Source organism: Mirounga angustirostris, unplaced genomic scaffold, assembly GCF_029215605.1.
Source record: "Mirounga angustirostris isolate CCGP_5_RB_7025 unplaced genomic scaffold, mMirAng1.0.hap1 SCAF_2, whole genome shotgun sequence".
NCBI lineage: Eukaryota > Metazoa > Chordata > Mammalia > Carnivora > Phocidae > Mirounga > Mirounga angustirostris.
The window spans coordinates 152,211,770-152,236,628 of NW_026991710.1; the positions used below are offsets into that span (position 1 = coordinate 152,211,770).

Below are 24,859 nucleotides of genomic sequence, written 5' to 3' on the forward strand. Positions count from 1 at the left end.
TGTAATTAAGGACTCTACCCTGCTAGTTCGAGGTTATAGTTTGAGGTTATTAATTTATCCTTTATTTTAAATTGCTATTTGATTTCAAAGTTAATATTTTGTATTCTTACTAAAAATTTACATGGTGTTTATTTTCATTTTACCTGTCAAAATTGTCTTCTAACCCCCCAAAATTTTTTTAACTCTCTCCCCTCTTCTTTCCTGTCCACAATGACATCTCTTTTGGAAACGCAGAAGCCAGCCAAAGGTAAGAGATTTGCTTTATTATGCAATGTTTGTAAAGATCTTATGTGCGTATTTTTGAAGTACTGGTAATTTTCTTCTCAAAAATATTTTCTCTCTGTCACTTTGGTAAAAGTAATGCAAGCTGTCAGCCTGTTCATAAATCCGAAATCATTTATTGGCATAGGAGGGACTGGAGGTTTATGGAAAAGCTGTATTTGTACTTTGACCAATTCTGGCCAGTTTCCTGGCAACTACAACAGATTCCTTTTGTCCTCTGCTGTTCACCATGATTGGCTTGAAACTGGTCATTCCAGACTGTGGTCAGACTCATCTATGTTGTTCCCCTGACAGCTGGGGACATATTCTCAGGCCACAGCTTCATCAGGCAAATGTGCTTCATTTTAGATTTGAGCCCAGATTCTAAAGAAATTTCAGTGGAGTGCATCAGTTCTTGTATCTCTCAAGGAATTTGTGCCAAAGTGGGCACAAGGACTATATTTTTGAATTGACCATTTGCTGCCATTACTTGGAACTTGTCAGGAAATTCAGATTTTTATCTACATTCTTGGGATTTTGTTTTTGAGTCTGCGGTTGAATTGTAATTCCATTCTCTATTGTTGCTAAAATATGTATAGACACGGCTCTTGGGGACTGAGTAATTTTTTTTATAGTTTAATATGGCACTGGATTTCTTTATAAAGGTAAAAATCAACTATATAAGTTTTACCTCTTCTGTGAAAAGGTATTGGATTATTTCTGTTTTCTGATTTTTTGATGGAGCCAGAGACTGGAGATTGCAGTAAAGATGTGAGGAAACATTACACGGCCATTTAAAAACTATTCATGTTTTATTTAATTCAGTTGTATCTTAATGTTTAGAGAAAATGTTGACTTGACATAAAAAGTATGGAAGGATCAACACCACATTACTAACATAGTGGTTATGTCTAGGGAGAGGTATCTTGGTGAATGGGAGACCTTTATTTTTCACTTTATATTTTGGTGTTATTTAACTTCATGCAATGAATGTGTCTTTCTTTACTGTTACTTGAAAAAAGTTTTTTTTTTTTTTTAATTTTAAAAGAATAATATTTAGAAAGAAAAGGGCTTGTCTGCTTTAGGAAATTCTTGGCTGACGATTCCTATAACAATTTAAAGACTCCTATAATAGCAAAATTGCTAGAACTTGAAGAGGACCATTTAGCATTGTAAGAACTAAGTGTTCATTAGTTCCTAACTTTGTACCAGGCTGCGGTGCTTTCATATAATTTGGGGAATGGAGCCAATCCAGCCTAGTATTAAACAGCCTCTTGGCGGAAAGGCTGGTTTCCAATCCCAGCTTCCCCACCTGCCAGCCAGCAGGTTCTTCACTTCTTTGTACCTCAGCGTCCCATGAACAGGGCCTAGCACCTGTATCGGCTATTGTAATGGTTACTTTAATAGTAGCTTCTCTACTGGATTTGAGATTTAGAAATGCAGTTGTTAAGGAAATCCCTAAATTTAAAAAAAAAGAGAGAAGAAAGAAAAACCCGTAATAATTGAGAGAAGAGTGTCATGTAGAGCCTGCTTTCTGATAAGTACACACATATGGTGATGGCACCTTTGAAGTGAGAGCTAAGCTTACAAAAAAAGGATAGTTTCTGCTTAACCTTGTTGAGAACAGAATTAAATAAAATTATAAGAGATGAGAGTTGAAAGCTAGTACAGAAGAAACTTAATTTGAACTTCACACTTTCTTTATTCTCACCATGCTGTAATGATTCTCACTACGGCTGACGAATGTAGCTTGAAAAGCAGCCCTCTACCCGAAATTGTGATACATGGTCCTTTGGGACCACCTTCCATCTTCCTTTTTCATTTCCTCTTCCCCCTCTTGGAGTGTTGTTAACACAGTGAGCCACCACTCTTGACAGATACATGTTTAGCTTTGGAAACATGTGGAGCATTGTAATGTACAACGCTGCGCTTTAGCCAGTGGATAGCTTCTGGGCTCCAGGGCTCTTGCCTCTTCCTGGGTATTTTCAGCCATTGGGCTTTGCCTGGCCTTTTGGGCCTAGCTAGGCCATCACTGCCCCCTTCCAGGGAAGAGACGCCTCCCTTGCCTGATGTTTTGAAAAAAGATATGAGTGTTCTGATCATTTTCTGCTTTAAAGGTCTTTTTAACCAGTTGTCCTGATGGTTGCCCCCAGGGCCCTCTCGTTGCTCATTTAATTGTTCTCCTGATGCCCTTCCAGAACTGGTCTTACCTTTGCAGCCATATTCTTCTGCAGTGTTTTGGCCTGTGGTCCCCGTGTGGCCCCCACTCCACCCCATTCTATCCCTCAACATTCTCATTGCAACTCTTTTTCAGGGAGTCTCAATTTCTCATCTAGGTACAAGCAAGAAGTCTAGCTTTCAAAAACTTAATTCTCCTTTCCCTTCTTCTTTCACCTTTTGGCCCTTTCACTTCCTATCTCCCTCCATCATTTTGAGTTGATTTCAGGTGGGAGAGGGATATAGGCATGTATACTTAATTTACCACCTTAATCTAATTTCCTTTCTTTAAAAAACTTTTAGACCTTTGGTCCAGGTAGCCTGTGAGTTCAGACAGATGTAATCTCCTGCCAACTCCAAACTCATAGCAGGAACAGAGAAAATATTTTTAAAATACTAAAATCATGTCATCATATTCAAAAACAACATAATGTAACTTCAGGGACAAGCTGAAGCCATGTATTTACTGGGTCTTGGGATCAGAGGCAGGTTCTCAGAGGTGATTAGAAGTTCACCTCTTGCAGATTAGAGGGGGCCTGATGTATGGGTGAGGACTGGAAAAATCAGTGAAAACTGATTTGAGTTAGGCTCCAACATGAATGAAGGCTTAAGGAAAGGGTTCAGGCCACCAACATTGAGCTGTATGTGTAAATTGGAGGGCGTGGAGACGTTGGACTTCGGGAAGACCAAAATCTGGGCTTCGGTAGCTGGGAGTTGCATTGTGGCTAGTCATGTAAAGGTGGCCAGAGAGAGAGAAAAAAAACAAGCAACCACATAAACCATAAAACACAAACTCTCAATTAAGATGCACTTGCAAATTGACATAAAGGCTCAAGAGGAAAACTGTCAACAGGAAGAGAGGCAACAGACCCAAAAATTGGAGAGTTTGAACTACTGAAATGATTTTAAAAACAATTACACTTGGGGCGCCTGGGTGGCTCAGTCAGTTAAGCGTCTACCTTGGGCTCAGGTCATGATCCCAGGGTCCTGGGATCGAGCACTGCCTTGGGCTCTGCAGTCAGTGGGGAATCTGCTTGTCTCCCTCCCTCTTCCTCTGTCCCTGCCCCCCCCCCCACTCATGTGCACGCTCTCTCTCAAATAAAAAAAAAAAGGTTTAAAAACGATTACACTTAAAATCCTTAGAGACTTAATTATAAATATGGAATCCAAAAGAAGAAATTCAGTGAAAAAAACTTAAAAGATTGCAAAAAAAAGAAGTATGCATATTTTGGCAAGTAGTAAATGTAAAAGATCCAAACAGAGATCATCTATGATGTCCCACCAGGTGGTATTAACCACTAACCATATTCCAGTGTATATTCTTACAGTTTTTTATCTGTATAGATTTTGGTACAAACATGGGATCATGGTCCAGACTTTTCATAACTTTTACATTAATACAGGAACATTTTCTTACCAGTATTCTGCAGTCTTGAAGCTGTGCAATATTGCACATGGGTGTGATGATTTTTTGAATCTGCTATTTTATAACTCCTTTCAACTTGCCATAGTAATCATCTTTACATTTCATTCTTATAAAAATATCTTTATTGTCTCTGAGAAAGTAAAAATGTAGAGAATGCATAAAAGTATAAAGAAGACAAAGATCACTAATCTTACATGCAGAAATAAACTATGTGTAACTATGTATGTATTTGTTTGTATATGTGTATATGATAGCCATCATATTATGGCTTTTGTAACCCCTTTTTTCCACTTAACATCGTGAAGGATTTTCCATGTGAAATAAAGGTCGGTATCATTTCCAGGATACTTAGTTGTTCATTGTAAAACTGTACCATAAATAATTCAAGTAACCTCCATTGTTAAGACAGTAAGGTATTTTTATTTCACTACTATGAACAGCATTATCAGTGTTATAACACTTATAATATTATAAGTATGTTAAGGTTTTGTTCTTAGTATATGCCATATTTTTGTTTTTCAACAGGTGTTTGCATATGATCACTGTTTCTGGTCTATGGATGAATCAGTCAGAGAAAAGTATGCAGGTAAGTACAGCATCCTATTAACTACTATAGAAAAGGTGTTTTAATTTTTTCCCATAAAGTATTACAGCATTATTTTGTGTAACTTTAAGAACTGTATTAAGAATTTCCTCCTGTCTCTGCTGTTTTTACATTGATGGGGATATAGGAGATTGACAGTGTGCTGTACACAGTTGAGGTTATCAAACACATTCCCAGACCTTACATGGGACATGGAGCACACAGTAGCCACTTAGACTCCCTTAGATGTCTGTGATGTGGTCTAGAGAGGCAACTTGGTGTAGGAAAGTTGAGCAAGGGGAAGAGGAAACCTGTAGTTTAGTCTAGGTTCTGCTCCTGCCAGCTTGGAATTCTGTTATTCCCTTACCCTCCTCAACAAGACTGTCTCAAGCTCCTTTACACCACAAATTTAGGACTACAGGGCCAGCCTTTTAATTTGCTTTATTCCTAACTGCTTATGACACCTGTTTCTAAGCAGTATCTTTTAAATATTGAGGGTCATAATTGTGTTGGCTTTTGTCATGAGACAGAGTAGTACTATAGCAGGTTCAAAAAGCTAAGGTTAATTTGCTCTAGCTGGCTCAGTGGATTGCTTACGGATTGCTTCTGTATCGGAAGTAAGATGATGATATACTAATCTGGGAAATTAACTAGGAAGTGGGGCGTAATGGAATGTTATTCATAGCATTCAAAGTATAACAAACATAACAACATCCAGTTCTTTCATAGTATATTCAAGACTCAAAGAGAGGTTGAATGACTTTGTTTTATTAACATACTTAATTTAGCCTGTGGAGGAGAATTTGAACCTATTATTTTTGTTCATGACTGAAAGCTAGAAGACATTTTCAAGATATTCTTCCCTCCTCTAGGTGGTATATATATTGTAGGCCCTATTAATAAAAATTATCATTGAGGAAAAGGAGAGGAGATTGATATGTATGATTGTTTTGAATTCTAGTACCCACTGAATAAAGCATTAGCTGGTGATATATAGTTGAATTCAGGTCCACGGAGGTCCCTAGTACAAATTTTAGATATTTATAATCATTGTTTATAAAATTAGCAGTTCATTAGCTTTTTGCATTGCAGAGGATTTTTGTTTAGTGTTTATTAATTCAAGTTCATATCATCAGGAACTTTTTACTCATTTCCTATCATGTGCTAACCAGAAATACTCGAAGGCCATAAGCTTTTGGAAGCATTTATCAGGTCTAAAAATCTTGTTTGGAGATAGACAGTTAGAAAAAGTGCATTTTTAAGGGGGTTGTTTTTAGTTTTCAAAAAAATTGTTCATATGTAGTTTTGGCTTAAAATTTTCTTTCTTTTAAAATTAATTTTTTTATTATGTTCAATTAGCCAGCATATAGTACATCATTAGTTTTTGATGTAGTGTTCAGTGATTCATTAGTTGCATATAACACCCAGTGCTCATCACCACACGTGCCCTCCTTTTTAAAAAAAAAATTTTTTTTTTAAGATTTTATTTATTTGCGAGAGAGAGAATGAGAGGCAGAGAGCATGAGAGGGAGGAGGGTCAGAGGGAGAAGCAGACTTCCTGCCAAGCAGGGAGCCCGATGTGGGACTTGATCCCGGGACTCCAGGATCATGACCTGAGCCGAAGGCAGTCGCTTAACCAACTGAGCCACCCAGGCGCCCCACACATGCCCTCCTTAATACCCATCAGTAAAATACCCTTTCTTCTTCTTTTTCTCTCTCTCTCTTTCAGGTCAAGATGATGTTTTCAAGTGCCTTGGGGAGAATATCCTTCAGAATGCTTTTGATGGTTACAATGCATGTATCTTTGCCTATGGACAGACTGGTAATGTTAAATAATATATATATTATTTATTAAATATATATAATATTAAATATATGTATTTAAGCTTTAAAGATCATAACAGAGAAAGTAACAAAGAGAAAACATATTGTTAGGATCTTATCAGTTGCAGTTGATAAGGAGCATTTTGACTTCTGTACTTCTGTACTTCTGCAGTTACCAGGAAAGAAAATCTGTTTAAAGTGAAGGAGTCACTTTTATAAGGGTGTATGTATAGCTTGTCCAGTTGAAAACTATTCTTTATGGAAGAATGCTTCCAATATTTTTTAAGAGGCAGTATGTGATTTGGTTAAAAGGGCATGGATTTGGTTAAAAGAGCCAGGGTAGCCCATCTCCAGCCTAGATTCTAGGAAACAGTTCAGTTTCCTTATCTGTAAAGTGTTGGTGAGTACAGGCCTTCCCTATAGGGTTGTCACAATGAGTTAACATGGAAAACTTATAGAAAAGGCCTGGTCCTTAAGAAGTGGTGTTTTTGTTTTAGTTATTATGATATTGATAAAGTGTCAAGTGATAAAAGCAGCAATTTAAAAAAAATACATTTATAAAAACATTGGTACTAAAGAAGGATAAAGAGTTGTACTTAAGGTAGGACTATGCACAATTTAATGTTTTCCTTTCTATTTTCCTGTGTTCTCTGTATTTTCTTTAATGAATATGTATTTTTTGGTACAATGGAGAAAATAATTTTATAGTAGAAAAAGAAGCTTACTCTTTGGTTTCTACACTGTTGCCAGAGAGTAGTAAGTGAATTTGCTCTGGGGCCTATAGGGATAATGTGTATTTTTTGTGCTATGATTAGTGGTTGGGAGCAGTCACATAGTATTCATCATATGGATCTTCCCAGTTAATTTTAGAAAGCAACTCAGACCTTACTGTTTTCTGGTTCTTTTAGGTACTTTTTTAAAGTATGAAGATGGTTAAAGAATGTTTTTATTTTCTTCCTACAAGATATTTACTTCAGATTTTACATGTGTAATAGGAAAGCTTCTGTATTTATTAGTCTTGTCATTTTATTTGGGTATATTTCTTATTTTCGTTTGGGCATTTTGCTAAGTGCTAGTAATTTATTTATGAGCAATGGAAAGAGGGTTATGTATTTAAACTTCTCAGAGACAGTGATAACTATGATTTCTACTTTTTAGGATCTGGAAAATCTTACACCATGATGGGCACAGCTGACCAACCTGGATTAATTCCAAGACTTTGTAGTGGACTCTTTGAACGAACTCAGAAAGAGGAAAATGAAGAGCAGAGTTTTAAAGTAGAAGTGTCCTATATGGAAATTTATAATGAAAAAGTTAGAGACCTTCTTGATCCCAAAGGGTAAAGGACTTTGGAAACTCTAATGTTACAGCATTGTGGACTAAAACAGACTTAGAAATTGACTCAAGTGAAATTTTTTATATTGAACTCTGGTAGAGAGTTATTTATCTAGTGATTGTCTTTGTGCTTTAATCTGATTATCTAGTCATTGTCCTTGTGATTTTGTTTTTAGTCACATTGAGCAGCTTCCTGCATTCAGTTCTGGCTTTTGCATTTAGGGCTAAGTTGGGGCAGGGAAGTATTGCCAAACGCATGTATTTGCCTGATACTGTTTTTCTCAGATATACACAAAACCACAAACAAAAAATATGCAATGAAAATTAAGTTACTTAATATCAGGCTGGTATCCTTAATCAAGTAGGGTTTTTTCTTTCTTTTTTTTAAAAAAAGACCAAGAAATTTCAGGTGGAATTTAGCTATTTTTTTCTTTGTAGGCTATGAAGTAAGGGAGATGCATAATCAGAGATTTAAAACCTGGACTTTAGGATAGTTCATTTAAAAAATTCCCAGAGAAAAAGAGTGTCCCCTTTTACAGCATAGACTTTGAAAGAGAAGTGGTTCGAAAGTATTAGAAAGCTAAGAAAATGCTGTTCTCACTCTGCAGTCATAGACATATCTGAGGAAATCTGTCCATTGCAGAGTTTTCTGAGTCAGATTTTAAGGAAGTGCAACCACGATGAGCAAGAAACCGATAATAACCACAGCCTGTGGCTTATAGATGTGAGAACAGTGTTCATAAGGTCAGAGAGTCAAGTGAGCTGAGGTTTTACAGAGAGTGCGGAGTTACCAAGGGACATTTAGTTATGTTTGGGTGAGAAAATGACCAAAGAAAGGTGGTCTTAGAAGCAGTGCATCGTAGTGATGCTCAATCAAGAAAATGTGTCAACCCCTCATTGGCATCTCTTTTCTTTGACAAAGATGATGGCCTTTTCCCAGTGACATTCAGTTGGCGCTTAAGTGTTTCTCTGTAAAACTTAACATCTGCTCAATGATCATTATTATGTGCTGGGCCCTATGCAAGTTGGAAAGGAAGATCTCACAGCGTGGACGGAATGAGTTTTGGAAACAAATAATTATAATACAATGTAATAATGCTTTTAAATTGCGAAAGAGGTGTATTCAAAATAGGTGAGAGCAAAGAGAGAATGAAGAGAAGATTCCATGGAAGGTGCTTGATGATTTTTGTGCTGAGAAGGAGTTTGTCCACTAAGTTAGGTGAGAACCATTCAGGCATAGGGGACAGCCTGTGCTAGAGCATGGAGCTGTGAGAAATCACTTGCTTAGAGAGTGACCCCACTGTCCAGTGTGGCTGGGGGGCACCAAACATGAAAGTCAAAACAGGAAACAAAAGGAGGCCAGAGGTAGGAAGGTTATAGCCTAGGTACCCACATCTTGCTAAATACTGTGTCCTTGTACTTTTCCCGACTCTGCCCTGAACACTCATCCTTGCACCTTCACCTCTGTGAAGAGCATCACTTTCTTAGCGATCCCAGACCTACTCTTGCCAGAAATGCTTAGCTGAATTCATTCCTGTGTTTTGTATACCACAGTGCTTGTGTGGAATCGCTTGAACTTTATCTACAATTTGCTCAGTCTTTTGTAATTTCTTATTATGTTTATCTTGTGTATCGTTAGTAATTAACAGCATGGGCTTGGGGTTCACATAGCTCTGCATCCAGGTCCTCTAATTACCTACAGAGCAAGTTCCTTATGTTTTCCTGGCCTCATTTGTACCGAGGGGATGATAACATTACATAATATCACAGAGGGCTGTTGTGGAGATTGGCTGGGATGATATACCTGAGGTCTTTAAACATTTACTTAGTAAGTGCTCAGTAAAGTGCTAGTTGCTACTGCTGTCTCCTCCATGAAAGTTTCTTGAGGATTTTTCCATTGCTTCTGAAGAGTCGAAGTGAATGGATTAAAAACTCTAAGGGCAATCCCTTTTTAGTGAAAGACTATTTGAGAAAACTTAGTTGGTTTTTTTGGTAAGACTTATTTATTTATTTATTTCAGTTGAGCATGGAACCCAACATGGAGCTCAATCTCAACAACCTTTGAGATCATGACCTGAGCCGAAATCAAGAGTCGGATGCTTAACCGACTGAGCCATCCAGGCACCCCAAGAGAACTTAGTTTTTTTTAAATCAAGTACTGATTTTATGAATTCAGTATCTTTTTAAGAGAAGAGGAAAAATGAAAGGAAAAGTTATGATATAGTATGTCCTGAGATCAGACTTAAGTCAAATATTTGTTCTATATTTATTTCATGTACAGTTTTATAGTAGTAAGTGAAGTTTTTGGTGGCTGATCCTAGGTTAGTAGAGGATTTCAAATCATTAGAAAATAAGTTCATAAGTAAGAATCACTTGCAATCTCACTATCAACAATTTTTTTTATTGTAATGTTTATATATATATTATTTTTTTAAAGATTTTTATTTATTTATTTGTCAGAGAGAGAGAGAGAGCACAAGCAGGGGGAGCAGCAGAGGGAGAGGGAGAAGCAGGCTCCTCACTGAGCAAGGAGCCCAATGTGGGACTCGATCCCAGGACCCTGGGATCATGACCTGAGCCGAAGGCAGACGCCTAACGACTGAGCCACCCAGGCGTCCCTGTAATGTTTATATTTTTTACAGAGCTTTTTTGAGATAGAATTCATTTACCATACAATCATCAAGGAATATTCTTAATGTTTTTTGGTTGGTATAATTAAGTATGATTTAGGTTTTTGGCAGATGCCACTTACTGAGTTTATTAGTTCCTTGTTTGTAAGTGGTATTTATTTGTTTTTTAATCATGAATAAGTAATTTTATTGAATCCATTTCACTACATTTATTGAAATGATAATGTGTTTTTTTCCCCCCCATTTAGTCAATCTGTTAGTCTAGTGTGGTAAAGGGTGTGAATCTTTTTCCCATGTTAAAACAACCCAGTAGCCCTGGGATCAGCCTAATGTTATACTTTTAAGTCATTATTAAAATCAGTCTGTTGTTTGTCTTTATTCATGATTGAGATTGGTCTTGAGTTTTCTTTCTTGCACAGTTAACATTTATTGAGTTTCTGTTCTTTGTACCACATTCTGTGAAATGACAAATAGATTGTTTGTATTTATTTGACTCTGCATTCTTTGTGGTAGTAAATAGACATCCCACAGTGTACCCTTTTGAGTGATGTGATATTTTACCACATTATGAAGTTTTTCTTACCAGTCAAGATTTTAAATTTTGGTTTATATTCTTCTTAGATCAAGTTAGTTGGTTGTTTTTACTTGGGATCTTTGTTGAATTCAGTATATATTTTTATGGAGCACAAACAGGTTGTTGTTTTAAAATTCTTTCTTTCTTTTTAATGAGCAGAAGTCGTCAAACGTTAAAAGTCAGAGAGCACAATGTTTTGGGACCCTATGTCGACGGACTTTCCAAACTGGCTGTCACAAGCTACAAGGTAATAATCTCCTTTCTGTAAACTGCTGAAATTCACTGTAGCAGATTATTTCTTATTTAATTTCTGATGATTATTTTTCTTGAAATTAAAAAAATTAACAGCATTACTTAATAAGCTTTTTACAAGGATTTTTCTTAAAGAGCTATATATGGCTATTAGGACAGTTTAATTTTGAGAGAAGGTATACACATTTGCAAAGCATACCTTTTTTTCATATTTTAATGAGCTCTAAGGTTGTGATATTCCTTACAATTGCATCTTAAAATTATATATAGCAGCATTTTTCTTCCCTAGTAGTGCATAAGATAATGAAGTTGCCTATGGTTTCATTGATTTAATGAAATAAAACATATGAATCGGGTAGTTGGAATTCAAAGTCTGTTTCTAAATTTGAGAGGATCACTCACTGGCCTTTGATTCTCTTCATTTTCAAACTTACAGTTCTGCTTTGTGTGGATCCATCAGGCTTAGCGTGTTGGGGAAATGGGGGTGGAGTGAGATGCTGTGATGTAATGTACATTGAGTTAAGAGTCAGAGAATGTTGATCTGGTGACACTTAATCCTCTTGTGTGACTCTTGTATGACTCTGGATCACCTACCTCACTAAGCCTTTTTGTCCCCATTTTTAAAATGGAAATTAGTTTTATTTTCTTGACTATCTTATGAGGTAGGTCCATTTGTTTTTTTGTTTATTAATCATTTCTATCATTTGGTCAATGATACTTATTTAGTAAACATTAGATACTTCATTTGGTAAACATGTATTGAACACCTGTCATGTGCCAGACATTGTGCTCGGTGCTGAGGATATAAAAAGTGAATGAGATGGTCCATTTCCTCAAGATGCTTATAGATGTTATTATAAAGATGTTCTAAAACAACATGATTTTAAGAGCAGTGAGAAATGCATGTTTAGGATTCATGGTAGTTTGGAGGAGAGGGTACCTAACTTAAAGGGACATGTAGGTATCTGGGATGGGTGGTGTCTAGGAAGATTTCCTGGAGGAGATTGAATGAAATAATGTGAAAAGTCTTTGAGAATGCTAGGGTTTGATATAAATGTTAGTAGGTATTGTTATTTTAATAATGATCACTTGAGAACTTGTTTATACAACATTGGAGAGAAATCATGTTTTTGAAGGCTCAGAGGAGATTGGAAGTGTAAAGAGATATTCTGCTTGTTTAAGAAATTAAAAGGCTCAATACAGAGTTTATGCATGAGACAACAGATTGGGGGCCAATAAATAAGTGTGGGCTAAATAAGGTGAAGCTTTTACAGTAAGTCTCAGGATTGTCAGATTTAATAGATCTAAAATGCATTTGGAATGGTTCTAAAAAATTGTGAATTTTACTTTTTGTGTTGGTTTTTCCATTTTGGTGCCTACTTAAACTTCTCTTTGTAGTTAATGTTTCTACTTCGAGGCTTTTTATTGATCATATTGAATTTTTTCATAAACATTATTCTTTTTCATTGATACAGCCAAATAGAAAATTATGATTTTCAAAGTTCTTCATATATATGTGTCAGTTAGGATTGTGTTGGTTACAAATAACAGGAAAATATAATAGGATTTAAGTTCTTTGGGACATGAATTGTCTTCTATTTTGTTCCTTATTTATTCTCAGAATTCAGAATGTACCTGTCATGTAATAGGTGGCTTTCATGTATTATTTACGTGAACAAATGAATGGATGAAAGAATGAATGGTCAGAGGGCTGATACAGTGGCTCCAAAGATGCTTTTGGGGACCTAGATTCCTTCCAACTCTCCACAGAGAGCCAGCTCTGTGGTAATGCCCTTATTCTCATAGTTCAAGATCTCAAGCTCTTAGAACCAAGATGTGAGAGCCTGCCTGCTCCCTTTAAGGAGAATTCCCAGATGACTTTGTGTCTCATTCGCCAAAACTTAATCCTACGGCCAGACTGAGCTGCAAGGGCATCTGGGAAATGTAGTCTCAGTTCCACTGCAAGGTGCTCAGCTATGGGTTCCTTTACTAGAAAGAAAATGAGACAGGGTAAGAGGAGACAACTGGTCCACCCTTTCATACGTACCATCTTTCTTGTTCCTTGTTCAAAATCCTTGTAAGGTAGATTATATTATAGCTCTGCATTGTTACTTATGAAACTAAAATTCAGTTTGGTTAGTAACTATTTTTAGAGCTTATGACGTTTGAAAAAATGAAGATCCCATCCCATGATCTTTCAAGTGCATCATGCTATCTCCTTTTTTTTTTTTTTTAATATTTTATTTATTTGACAGAGAGAGACACAGCGAGAGAGGGAACACAAGCAGGGGGAGTGGGAGAGGGAGAAGCAGGCTTCGCACCGAGCAGGGAGCCCAATATGGGGCTTGATCCCAGGACCCTGAGATCATGACCTGAGCCGAAGGCAGACACTTAACGACTGAGCCACCCAGGCGCCCCATGCTATCTCCTTTTTAACAGTAATGGCAATGAAGGAGTAAATCTGCAGAAATTTAGTTTCTTGATACTCTGTTTTCAAAAACAGGTGTGGTATAAAATACAATAATGTGGTGACAGTGTAATGCCTGCATGAAGGGGTTACAGTTATTTTTGTTTGTTGCTTATTCAAATAAGCTGATTTAATAGTTGTCTTCTATTGCTTCTGTCATTAAAGAAACTAAATTTCTCGATTAGATGAAGTTTGGCACAAATCATTTGTCCATCTTATGGGTCTCCACATGTGGCTTCTAAATTTTTCTAATTCTTAGTCAAAGCTGCTATTTTATTTGGCACCTACAGAAAATAAATGTGTTTTGTTTGAGTTTTCAGAGACAGTATTGGCTCTTATATTCTGTGGGGCTTAATGTTCGTTGAGAAGCAAAGTATAAATGTGTAAACTCCAAATGTGGTTGACTGAGTAGTGAAACTTGTAATGCATTTCATAGGATAGCAGAGTTTTGATGTTTATTTGACAGGTAATGAAATGTGTGTCTGTGACTTGTTTCTACTTAGGATATTGAGTCTTTGATGTCTGAAGGTAACAAGTCTCGCACAGTTGCTGCCACCAACATGAATGAGGAGAGTAGTCGATCTCATGCAGTCTTCAAAATCACCCTTACACATACTTTATATGATGTGAAGTCTGGGGTAAGTATTCACATGCTTGACCTTTTTTTTTTTTTTTTTTTTAATATTTCTAAAGTGGATCATGATTTATCATATTCTATTCCCTTCATGTGTTAGATGACTTAAAGTCCTAGCCAGCCATGGATATATTAGGACTCAGCATGACATAGAAGCCACTGTAGGTAAACAGAAAGGGATTTAATGGAGGGATTGGGTGATTACAGAGTTTTAGAACACTTGAGAAAGAATGGATTCTAGACTGAATCTCTAGGAATAACAATGTAGATATCATCCACCAAGGGTGGTACTACCTCTGAGCTGTGAGCTCAGGCCTGCCTGATACACAGGAGTTAGTAAAGCTGCCTCATGGTGAGGGGAAGCTGGAGAATGTAAACTGAGACACTTGTAGAAAACCTCCTATTTCCATGATCCTCTTGCCAAAAGAAAAAAGCCAAAACAGGCCAGGGTGATGACTTCTGCTTTGCTTCTGCTTTCCAAATCTGAAGCAAGTATATCTGCTTGGCAGAACCTAAGTCACATCCTGAACCCTGGCTGCAATTGAGTGTGAGAAATGCAGTTTTCAGTTCCTCCCTGTCCAACTAAAGGAAGGTGGGACAGAAGTTAAACATGCTGATGGTTCACGGTCTCTGCCATAGCAATTTTTGAGCTTTAAAGTTGGATGGCTAGCTGTATAAGCTAATGTTAACTCTAGCTGATTTAGTAGAGATTGTTTTGAAATGTTACCTTCTGCTAAACAGCTAAGTATTAGAAGGAATAAACTATACTGGGGAAATTGTACTATAAAATCAGTAGATTTGTAGAATGATTTTTTGAGTATTTGGTTTTGAAGCTTATGAAGAGTAAACAGAGCCAGAAATGTATATGCTTCTACTGCACTGAAAACTTTTTGTTTTTCCTCTTACTTTTTATGTGAATATTTGCATATTTTATGATGATGCCTACCCCCCAGCAAATCATTTTCAAATACCAGAAGCTAAAATAATCATGCTGGCAAAATGCTATATTTTGGCAAGATTTTCTTTTGCTGAAAGCATATTTTTCTTTTTTTACCATCACAGCAAGATTAGTGTAACAACAAAAAGTTCTTTGTTTTCTATTTCCTTTTCAGCATAAAACAAAAAACGTACTGATGACTTTTTTTTTTTTAACCAAAAGTACTTTTGATTTGGGAAGCTGAATATCCTTTTGTTAGCAACATGTTTATTTTTGGGAAATAAATATAAATGTATATATTAAAGAAAAGTTTTAAGAAATGAACCAGTCTATAGATTTGGGCATTGCTTTTCCACATTTCTTGTATTGCTGCTGAAGTATAAAATATTGTTATGTGTGTGATTATGTTATGGAATATTTTTGATAAAGGAAAATGTCAGTACATATTTATGTATATGTATATAATAACTAGAGAAATATGTAAATTTAATACCTGAAACTATGAAATAAGGGAATTACTATATATAAATAATATGAAAAATATAAGAAAGTATTGAGTTTTTGAGAGATCCTATTATGTAAAATATTAATTTTTTTAAGACCAATGAGAGTTGCAAATATTTTTCTCTCAGAGTTATTGGTAAATATTTTTAGATTTTAAGCAGTTTTATATCATACTAAAATTTGTATTTTATAAGTGCTTTTCATATACTTCTCTATGAAAATTTTGTTGGGGGTGCCTGGGTGGCTCAGTCGGTTAAGCATCTGCCTTTGGCTCAGGTCATGATCTCAGGGTCCTGGGACCGAGCCCCACATCGGGCTATCTGCTCAGCAGGGAGTCTTCTTCTCCCTCTGTGCTCCTCCTCTCTCTATCAATTAAATAAATAAAATCTTTAAAAAAAAATTGTATTGGGTTCCCTTCAAAATGTCCCATTTTGGGGGGCACTATTTTCTGAGATAACTTTCACTCTTGTCTGGGTTAGTAGAGTTGGGTATAATTTTGTATCTATCTACTACTAGACTATACAGTTTTCTTATACTGTTTTTTTTTTTTAAAGATTATTTATTTTAGAGAGATCGAGAGAGTGCATGCTTGTGTGTGTGTGAGCAGGGGGAGGGGCAGAGAGAGAGAGGGAATCAAGCAGACTCCCTGCTGAGTGCAGAGCCCAACTCAGGGCTCGATCCCAGGACCCTGAGATCATGACCTGAGCCGAAACCAAGAGTCGGATGCCTAGCCAACTGAGCTACTCAGGCGCCCCTTCTTACACTGTTTTATAGCAGTGCAAACTAATTTTGAAATAACAGTAAATAATGTTTTAATAAAGGATTTAGATAATAAACTCATTTGGTAGAGATGTAGGACTTCCTGTATTCTTTAACTGTTTATTAGTATTTGTTGATTTACTTTCTAGACATCTGGAGAGAAAGTGGGCAAACTGAGCTTGGTTGATTTAGCTGGCAGTGAGCGAGCAACGAAAACCGGAGCTGCAGGGGACAGGTTGAAGGAGGGGAGCAACATCAACAAGTAAGTTTTCCAGAAGCTTTTATTATTTTACTGATTTAAGAGCCAAATGGGGGAACTTCTGTGGTTATTAAAAGAATAAGATGCTGGAATGATTGAAGCTATAATGAATAAATAATGGAGAATTTTCTTTATATATATATAGGCCTGAGCCTATTTTATGTTTTGTTGAGATGTCTGATGGGGCTGAGGAGCACAGTCGTCAGAGGTTTCTCAAGAGCAGCTGTATTGAGATCTGGGGCTCGGTAATTGTTCCAGCGACTGTTCTTGTGTATTGTAGGATGTTTAGTGGGATCCCTGGCCTTATCCACTAGATGGCGGTAATACCTGCCACCTCTCTTTCCCCACCCCCAGTGTGACAACCCAAACCTGTCTGTGGACCTTGCCAACATCTCCCTGTAGGGGCACAGTAGCCGGGTCTAAGCTATGGAAAAGGACCAAGGTAGTGGTCTGTTAGAGTCCAGCCGTTGATCTCAACATGGGTGTCACTGTCTGAACCAACATCAGCTTGTGTACTAGCCACATAGGGCTTTCCCTTGTATGACTGTTGTGGTGGTGCTCATTTATACCAAGAAGCTAGGGTTTTATAAAGTAATACTTTTGTGTACAAACTCCTTCATATAGTTATATGTTCTACCTCAAGCTAAATTATTAGCTCCTTGTGGGCAGGAATCCAGAAGGATGCATTATGAGAGTAACCAACTAGAGATCATAGAAGATCATCATCCAGATGCTATGCTATTATTGTATTATTAAATGGTGATATACATATAAATGATATTACATATGATATGTGTGTAGATACATATGATATATATAGATACCTCATATACACACATACATATATGCAAATGTTTTTGCCTTATACTAAGTTGTAATTAATTGTATTGTGTTTGTGGCTTCCTTTCTTAAAGATATGTGGTGTTTGTGTCTTTTCTTAACCTAGAGGTTTGCTGTTTACAAAAATGAAAAAAAGTAATTGAGCTAAGCAGTTTTATTGCTTGCAGTAGTGTTAGAAGGATATCAGCTTTTAGAGTTTATGTGTTTTTAAACTGAGCAGCAAAATGCTGACAACAGTGCTATTCTCATGCAGGTACAATGCATCTTGATGTTCAGTTTTTGTGCTAAAATGTGACATTTGATATTCTCAGTTTTTTATGATTATTCCGGTTTGTTGCACCATGCAGGTCCCTCACAACCCTCGGTCTGGTTATCTCAGCCCTAGCAGATCAGAGTGCTGGCAAAAACAAGAATAAATTTGTTCCATATCGTGACTCAGTTCTCACTTGGCTGCTCAAAGTAAGCTCCCACCCCACCCTTTCTGGCATACTCTCGGTGGTTGGTAGAAAGGAAGAGAAGAGAAGACTGTTAATCCCTCCTATCATTTCTTTTACCAGTGTTCAAATTTAAAATCATTGCTCTCACATGATAATCATGGATTTAATAGATTAAACACCTGATTCATCAGACCCTGGAAGGAATGGGATTTGAGGCACACAAAACCACACAGTTGCCTTTGAGATCTTGAGGTGTAGAAGAAGAACCTCATGCTAATCCTATAGCAGATCGAGTCAAAGGAAAGGATTTCCACTCCGCTGGACTACTCTGTCTTTCTCACAGACTCCTTTTGTTTGACTGACATTTTGGACCTTGCTTTTCTGGTTAACATCAAGACTACTCATGATCACTTTAATTTACTTTTAGCTTTCTAATGTTGTTTAAGGATACAGAATAGAGCACACAGTCATTCATTTGTTAATTGGTTCAGTATGTATGAGAGAAATGGAAATGAGAAAGAACAAAAGCTATGAAGTGCCTATGAGGAGAATGTAACGAAATGTGGGACCCTCCTTGCCCTCTAATTGCTCAGGGTCTGGTAAGGGAGATAAGATGTGTACACAAAATATTATAACAAGAGTCAGTGATTCCGTGAGAGAGATAGTAAGGACACGCAACAGGAGTTTAGTGAAGAGAGAGGCTATTTCCAGGTCTCTTCCAGTCCTCAAGGTCCCTTTAGTCTATCGAGGTGGTGTGGTGGATTGGATATTGGATTAGGAACTAGAGGATAGAAAATCCAGTGACAGTTTAACTCTGTATAGAGTTGCCAACCTGGAACAAAATATTTTACTTAATACTCCTTTTCCTTTTCTATTTTATTTATTTATTTTTTCTTTTTATTTATTTATTTGAGAGAGAGAATGAGATAGAGCATGAGAGGGAGGAGGGTCAGAGGGAGAAGCAGACTCCCTGCCAAGCAGGGAGCCCGATGCGGGACTCGATCCCGGGACTCCAGGATCATGACCTGAGCCGAAGGCAGTCGCTTAACCAACTGAGCCACCCAGGCGTCCCATTCTATTTTTTTTTTTAAATGAAGAAGTGATTTAATGAGCCCTGTGTAGTTTTGTGATGAGTTATTCTCTCATCGATCAAGAATTTATTGAATGCCTATTACTGTGGTTAAGGGGTTGAGAATATAAAGATGAGTTAAGCACAGGTTTGCTTAGTAGAAGACACAACTTTTTTTTTTTTTGGCTATTTTTAAATTTTATTTTAATTCCAGTATAGTTAACATACAGTGTTACATTAATTTCAGGTGTACAATATTCAGCACTTCCATACAACACCTGGTGCTCATCACAAGTGTACTCCTTAATCCCCATCACCTATTTCACCCATCCTCCCACCCACCTCCCCTGTGGTAACCATCAGTTTGTTCTCTATAGTTAAGAGTTGGCTTCTTGGGCGCCTGGGTGGCTCAGTTGTTAAGTGTCTGCCTTTGGCTCAGGTCATGAACCCAGGGTCCTGGGATCGAGTCCCGCATCGGGCTCCCTGCTCGGCAGGGGGCCTGCTTCTCCCTCTCCCACTCCCCCTGCTTGTGTTGCCTCTCTCGCTGCGTCTCTCTCTGTCAAAAAATAAATGAAATCTTAAAAAAAAAAAAAAAAGAGTTGGCTTCTTGATTTGTCTCCCTCTCTCCCTTTTTTTTTTCTTTGGTCTTCTTTGCTTCTTTGTTTTGTTTCTTAAATTCCACATATGAATGAGATCATTTGGTGTTTGTCTTTTTCTGACTAATTTTGCTTAGCATTATACTCTTTAGCTCCATCCACATCTTTGCAAATGGCAAGTTTTCATTCCTTTTTATGACTGAATAATATTCCATTGTGTATATATACCACATCTTCTTTATCCATTCATCTGTTGATGGACACTTGGGCTGCTTTTGTAATTTGGCTATTATAAATAATGCTTTTATAAACGTATGAGTGCATATATCCCTTTAAATTGGTGTTTTTGTATTTCGGGGTAAATACCAGCAGTGGGATTACTGGATTGTAGGGTAGTTCTATTTTTAACTTTTTGAGGAACCTCTGTACTGTTTTCCAGAGTGTACCAGTTTTCATTCCCACCAAAAATGCAAGAAGGTTCCTTTTTCTTCACATCCTCACCAACACTTGTTTCTTGTGGTTTTGATGTTAGCCATTCTAACAGGTGTGAGCTGATATCTCATTGTAGTTTTTTTTTTTTTTTAAAGATTTTATTTATTTATTTGAGAGAGAGAGCACATGAGAGGGGGGAGGGTCAGAGGGAGAAGCAGACTCCCTGCCGAGCAGGGAGCCCGATGCGGGACTCGATCCCGGGACTCCAGGATCATGACCTGAGCCGAAGGCAGTCGCTTAACCGACTGAGCCACCCAGGCGCCCTCATTGTAGTTTTGATTTGTATTTCCCTGATGATGAGTGATGTTAAGCATCTTTTCATGTGTCTGTTGGCCATCTGTTTGTCTTTGGAGAATGTCTGTTCATGTTCGTGTGCCCTTTTTTTAATTGGATTACTTCATTTTTTTGGTGTGGATTTGTATAAGTTCTTTAAATATTTTGGGTACTAACCCTTTATTAGATAAGTCATTTGCAAACATCTTCTTCCATTCAGTAGGTTGCCTTTCAGCTTTGTTGATATTTCCTTCACTGTGCAGAAGCTTTTTATTTTGATGTAGTCCTGATAGTTTATTTCTGCTTGTATTTCCCTTGCCTCAGGAGACATATCTAGAAAGATGCTGCTACGGCTGATGTCACAGACATTTCTGCTTGTGCTCTCTTCCAGGATTTTTTGTGGTTTCAGGTCTCACATTTAGGTCTTTAATCCATTTTGAGTTTATTTTTGTGGATGGTGTAAGAAAGTGGTCCAGTTTCATTCTTTTGCATGTAGCTGTCCAATTTTCCCAACACCATTTGTTGAAGAGACTTTCTTTTTCCCATTGCATATTCTTTCCTGCTTTGTCAAAGATTAATTGACCATATAATTGTGGGTTTATTTCTGGGTTTTCTATTCCGTTCCATTGATCTGTGTGTCTGTTTTTGTGCCAGTATTGTTCTGTTTTGATCACTACAGCTTTGTAATATAACTTGAAATCCAGAATTGTGATACCTCCAGCTTTTGTTTTTCAGAATTGCTTTGGCTGTTTGGGGTCTTTTGTGGTTCCATACAAATTTTTGGATTGTTTGTTCTAGCTCTGTGAAAAATGCCTGTAGTATTTTGATAGGGATTGCATTAAATGTGTAGATTGCTTTGGGTAGCATAGATATTTTAACAATATTTGTTCTTCTAAGGTGACACAACTTTGACTTAGTCCGTGACATGTTTGTAAAGGAAGTTGGGTTTTCTCCTAGTTTCTACTCTGTCAAAGGGTTATTGGTATTCAACTTTACTTTCTAAAACTATGCACACCATTTAAGCATGCTTTATTAAGTGAAACTGGCCACAGTAGAAAATCAGGTAGAGTACTTCCTTTGGCCAAAATGCAAAAAAAAATAGAAATTTAAAACAAAAGGATAAATAAGCAAAGTTTGATAATTAAAAACCACTTGTAGATAACTCTTGGATTTAAGGGGCATTACAAAACATTTCACTACCAAGGAAATAATTGTGCTGGTCTTCACGTGTCAGTAATTAACCTTGAAATCTCATTTGTTTAATTTCCAGAAGGAATTTTTTTTTTTAAAGATTTTATTTATTTATTTGAGAGAGAGAATGAGAGACAGAGAGCACGAGAGGGAAGTGGGTCAGAGGGAGAAGCAGACCCCCCACTGAGCAGGGAGCCCGATGCGGGACTCGATCCCGGGACTCCAGGATCATGACCTGAGCCGAAGGCAGTCGCTTAACCAACTGAGCCACCCAGGCGCCCTCCAGAAGGAATTTTGATAAGATATTAATTTCTTCCTCAGACTTTCCACAGAAATATTTCTTGATCATTCATGATTATTCCCGGGATGTGCCTGATTTAAAAGACATAATATTCACTGTTGTGTTGTTTCATTGTTATTACCTCAGTCCATTTAAACAAACACTAGGAAGTATCTTTTATGAAGTTAATTCACAAACTTAAAATGGCCCAGGTAATTATTGAGTATCCATTCCATAGGCTGGAGGCCAGGAAAATCAAGTACCATGCAAAGCGCTTCATGTACATTATCTCATTTACTTCTCTGAAGGCAAATGGTAGTGTCCCCATTTTACAGATGTGACAGTGGTCACAAAAACCAGATTGGAATCAGGGTTGACCTCACTGCCCATCTTCTCTTGCCTAGGCTATATATTGTACATCTTGCCGAAGGTCACTTTTCATTAGAAGGAGAAGCACTTCACTTTTACCACATGTTAAGAGACACTTGTGAAAATACTTGAACTGAGGAACAAAACTGAACATTTTAAAAAGTCAGTTTATCTTCTGTTTAGTAAAATTAGGTTGTAATTGTAACCTCTGTGTATTAATTCTTAGGCTAAAAAAAATGAAGTTTTCTTGATTTTTGTCATACATTTTATTTAAAAAACATATGACCTTCCACAAGTGGGGCATTTTTACAAAACTTATTCTGATGTTTAAACATTTTTCCCAAAGACCTCTCGGAATCGATTGATACACAAATCATTCTCCTTAGAAGTGGCTTTTATGTTCCTTTCGCTCTCTCCTTCTTTAATTCTAAATTAGTCTAACTCTCCCCGATCCTTGTTTGATTTCATATGTTTCTAGTATCGTCCAACATAACTATCATTGAACTCATAAAATTGTTCATAAGGTTTGCAGTTTCTTTTAAAAGTGTTTTTGCATTGTATTTGCATTATAATTGTGTTATGCTCTTGATATTTACAGCATCTGGGAGTCAGAGAAAATGACTGCCCTTGGTGATTTGTTGGGGGATAGATGTGAGTGCTCTTCTTGCTCTTCTCTAGCGCTTCTCTCGGTAGGTGGAGTGGTTACTCATTTGGTAAGTGGTCAGTGGAGAACTGTTTCTTATTAAGAGGTTTTTTGCTTCTCTGTGTAATCTTCTAAATGTGAACCTCTTAACATCAAATAATTTCTGGTAATAAATGCTCAAATAATGAGTATCTTTTGACTTAATCCATCTTTTTCCATTATTACTGCCACTTACCTAATGGAAGCAACTTTCATCTCTTGCCTGGATGATTGAAACATTTCCTTCGAGCTTTCCATTCCATCCTTTATAGTAAGTTGTAATATCTTAAAAATTAATACTCTTCTTAAACTTCAGTCTCTTCAGTAACTCTCTTACAGGCCATTATGATAAAGTCCAAATTCTTTAATGGCTTGTGATTTACTAGGCCTTCAGTATTCTGACCCCTCCCTATTTCTTACTGTTCATCCTGCTCTTGCTGTGATCAGTTCTAGCTAAGTGATGAGTACTCTAACTTCTAGGACTTTACTCTTACTCTGCTTGGAACATTCTTCCTCCTCTCTTCAGTCTCTCCTACATCCCTCCGCATTAGCCTTTATCTGGATGATGCTTATTCATCTTTAGGTCTCAGATATCACTTTCTCTGAAAGTCGTCCCTAACCTTTCAAGACTGGGCTTTCTGCTCATTCTGTTTTCTATGACCACGCTATGTTTATCCCTACTTAGTTCTTACCATATAGTGTTTGCTTACCAGTGTCACCCTCTCGATGGTAAACTCTGTGAAGAGCTGAGTGAGTGAGTACTTTCAGCTCTGCTCTGAATAGCGTTATGACGTTTGGTTAAGTCTGTCAGTCTTCCTGGGTCTCAATTTCCCATCTGTAAAATGAAGTAATTTCATTAGATTACTTCAAAGAGTTCTTTCAGCTTTAAAAAGATCCTGCCTTCCAAAATTCAATTTCTTTCCTATGTCCATTTAATTTTCAGTTGCTACATTTGAAACAAAGCTCATCTGATTTGCCTAATTAAACAATTAAAGAGTAACAAGAAGCTTTATACTTTCTCCTTGAATGAGTGCCAGTTTTTTTGTTGCTGTTTCCTTCTTGCTAATGGCATGGGGCCATTTTTGAATATAAGCATATTGTTACTCATGCACAAGGGCTTTTAAAATATCAAGTATTGGGGCGCCTGGGTGGCTCAGTTGGTTAAGTGGCTGCCTTCGGCTCAGGTCATGATCCTGGGGTCCTGGGATCAAGCCCCGCATCAGGCTCCCTGCTCCGCAGGAAGCCTGCTTCTCCCTCTCCCTCTGCTGCCTCTCTGCCTGCCTCTCTGCCTACTTATTCTCTCTCTCTCTATCTCTCTGTCAAATAAATAAATAAAATCTTTAAAAAAAATAAAAAATAAAATATCAAGTATTTGTCGTTTGCCAGGTTTCCTTTTCTCAGCACAAGTTGAAGCACAATATCTATGCCTTTTCACGTTGGTCATTATTGTCACAAATCCCTTTTTACCCAATAGCATTTGCTGTTCATGTGGGCTAACAGAATGCAGTAGTTCTTGAAGGGCAGCATTCCCCATGGTGCTGCTAGTGACTGAACTGTAATCTGAGATGTCATTCCTGTGATCTTTATATATAACATTGGAATGTCATTAATGTGCATCTTGACATTCTTGTGTAAGTTGCCAAAGCTGGGCACCAACGGTGTGAGATCAGTGTCTAGAGGCGAAGAGGAAAGCAAGCAATCATACAGACTTGGCAGAAGTCACTTCTGCCTTCTAGAGCCCAGATTACTTATGTTTCCTTCCTTTTCATGTGTTAGAGTGTATTTCCTTCAGAGGTAGAATTAAGCTGTGTTTTCTGTGGAAAACCGAATTTTCAGTAGTGGATTGTCACATTGTCAATCACACACACACACGTTGTCTGGGATTGTATTGAACTGTTAGCATGACCTAGGGAATTATTTTGTCTCTGGTGGTAGGACAGAATAACTTGGAAGGCTGTCTGGCCACCT

General features: G+C 37.3%; 1 protein-coding gene across 2 annotated transcripts in view; it reads left to right on the forward strand.

Annotated features, from left to right (window-relative positions):
* The window catches only part of KIF13B (kinesin family member 13B), a 201,206-nt gene that overhangs the window by 64,465 nt on the left and 111,882 nt on the right, over nucleotides 1-24,859 (forward strand). For both annotated transcript variants that reach the window (XM_064585325.1, XM_045880084.3), the window contains exons 3-10: nucleotides 235-247; nucleotides 4,430-4,490; nucleotides 6,217-6,309; nucleotides 7,470-7,650; nucleotides 11,010-11,097; nucleotides 14,073-14,207; nucleotides 16,553-16,665; nucleotides 17,850-17,961. In XM_064585325.1, the coding sequence (XP_064441395.1) occupies nucleotides 235-247; nucleotides 4,430-4,490; nucleotides 6,217-6,309; nucleotides 7,470-7,650; nucleotides 11,010-11,097; nucleotides 14,073-14,207; nucleotides 16,553-16,665; nucleotides 17,850-17,961 (796 nt within the window). The remainder of the gene's footprint in view (nucleotides 1-234; nucleotides 248-4,429; nucleotides 4,491-6,216; nucleotides 6,310-7,469; nucleotides 7,651-11,009; nucleotides 11,098-14,072; nucleotides 14,208-16,552; nucleotides 16,666-17,849; nucleotides 17,962-24,859) is intronic.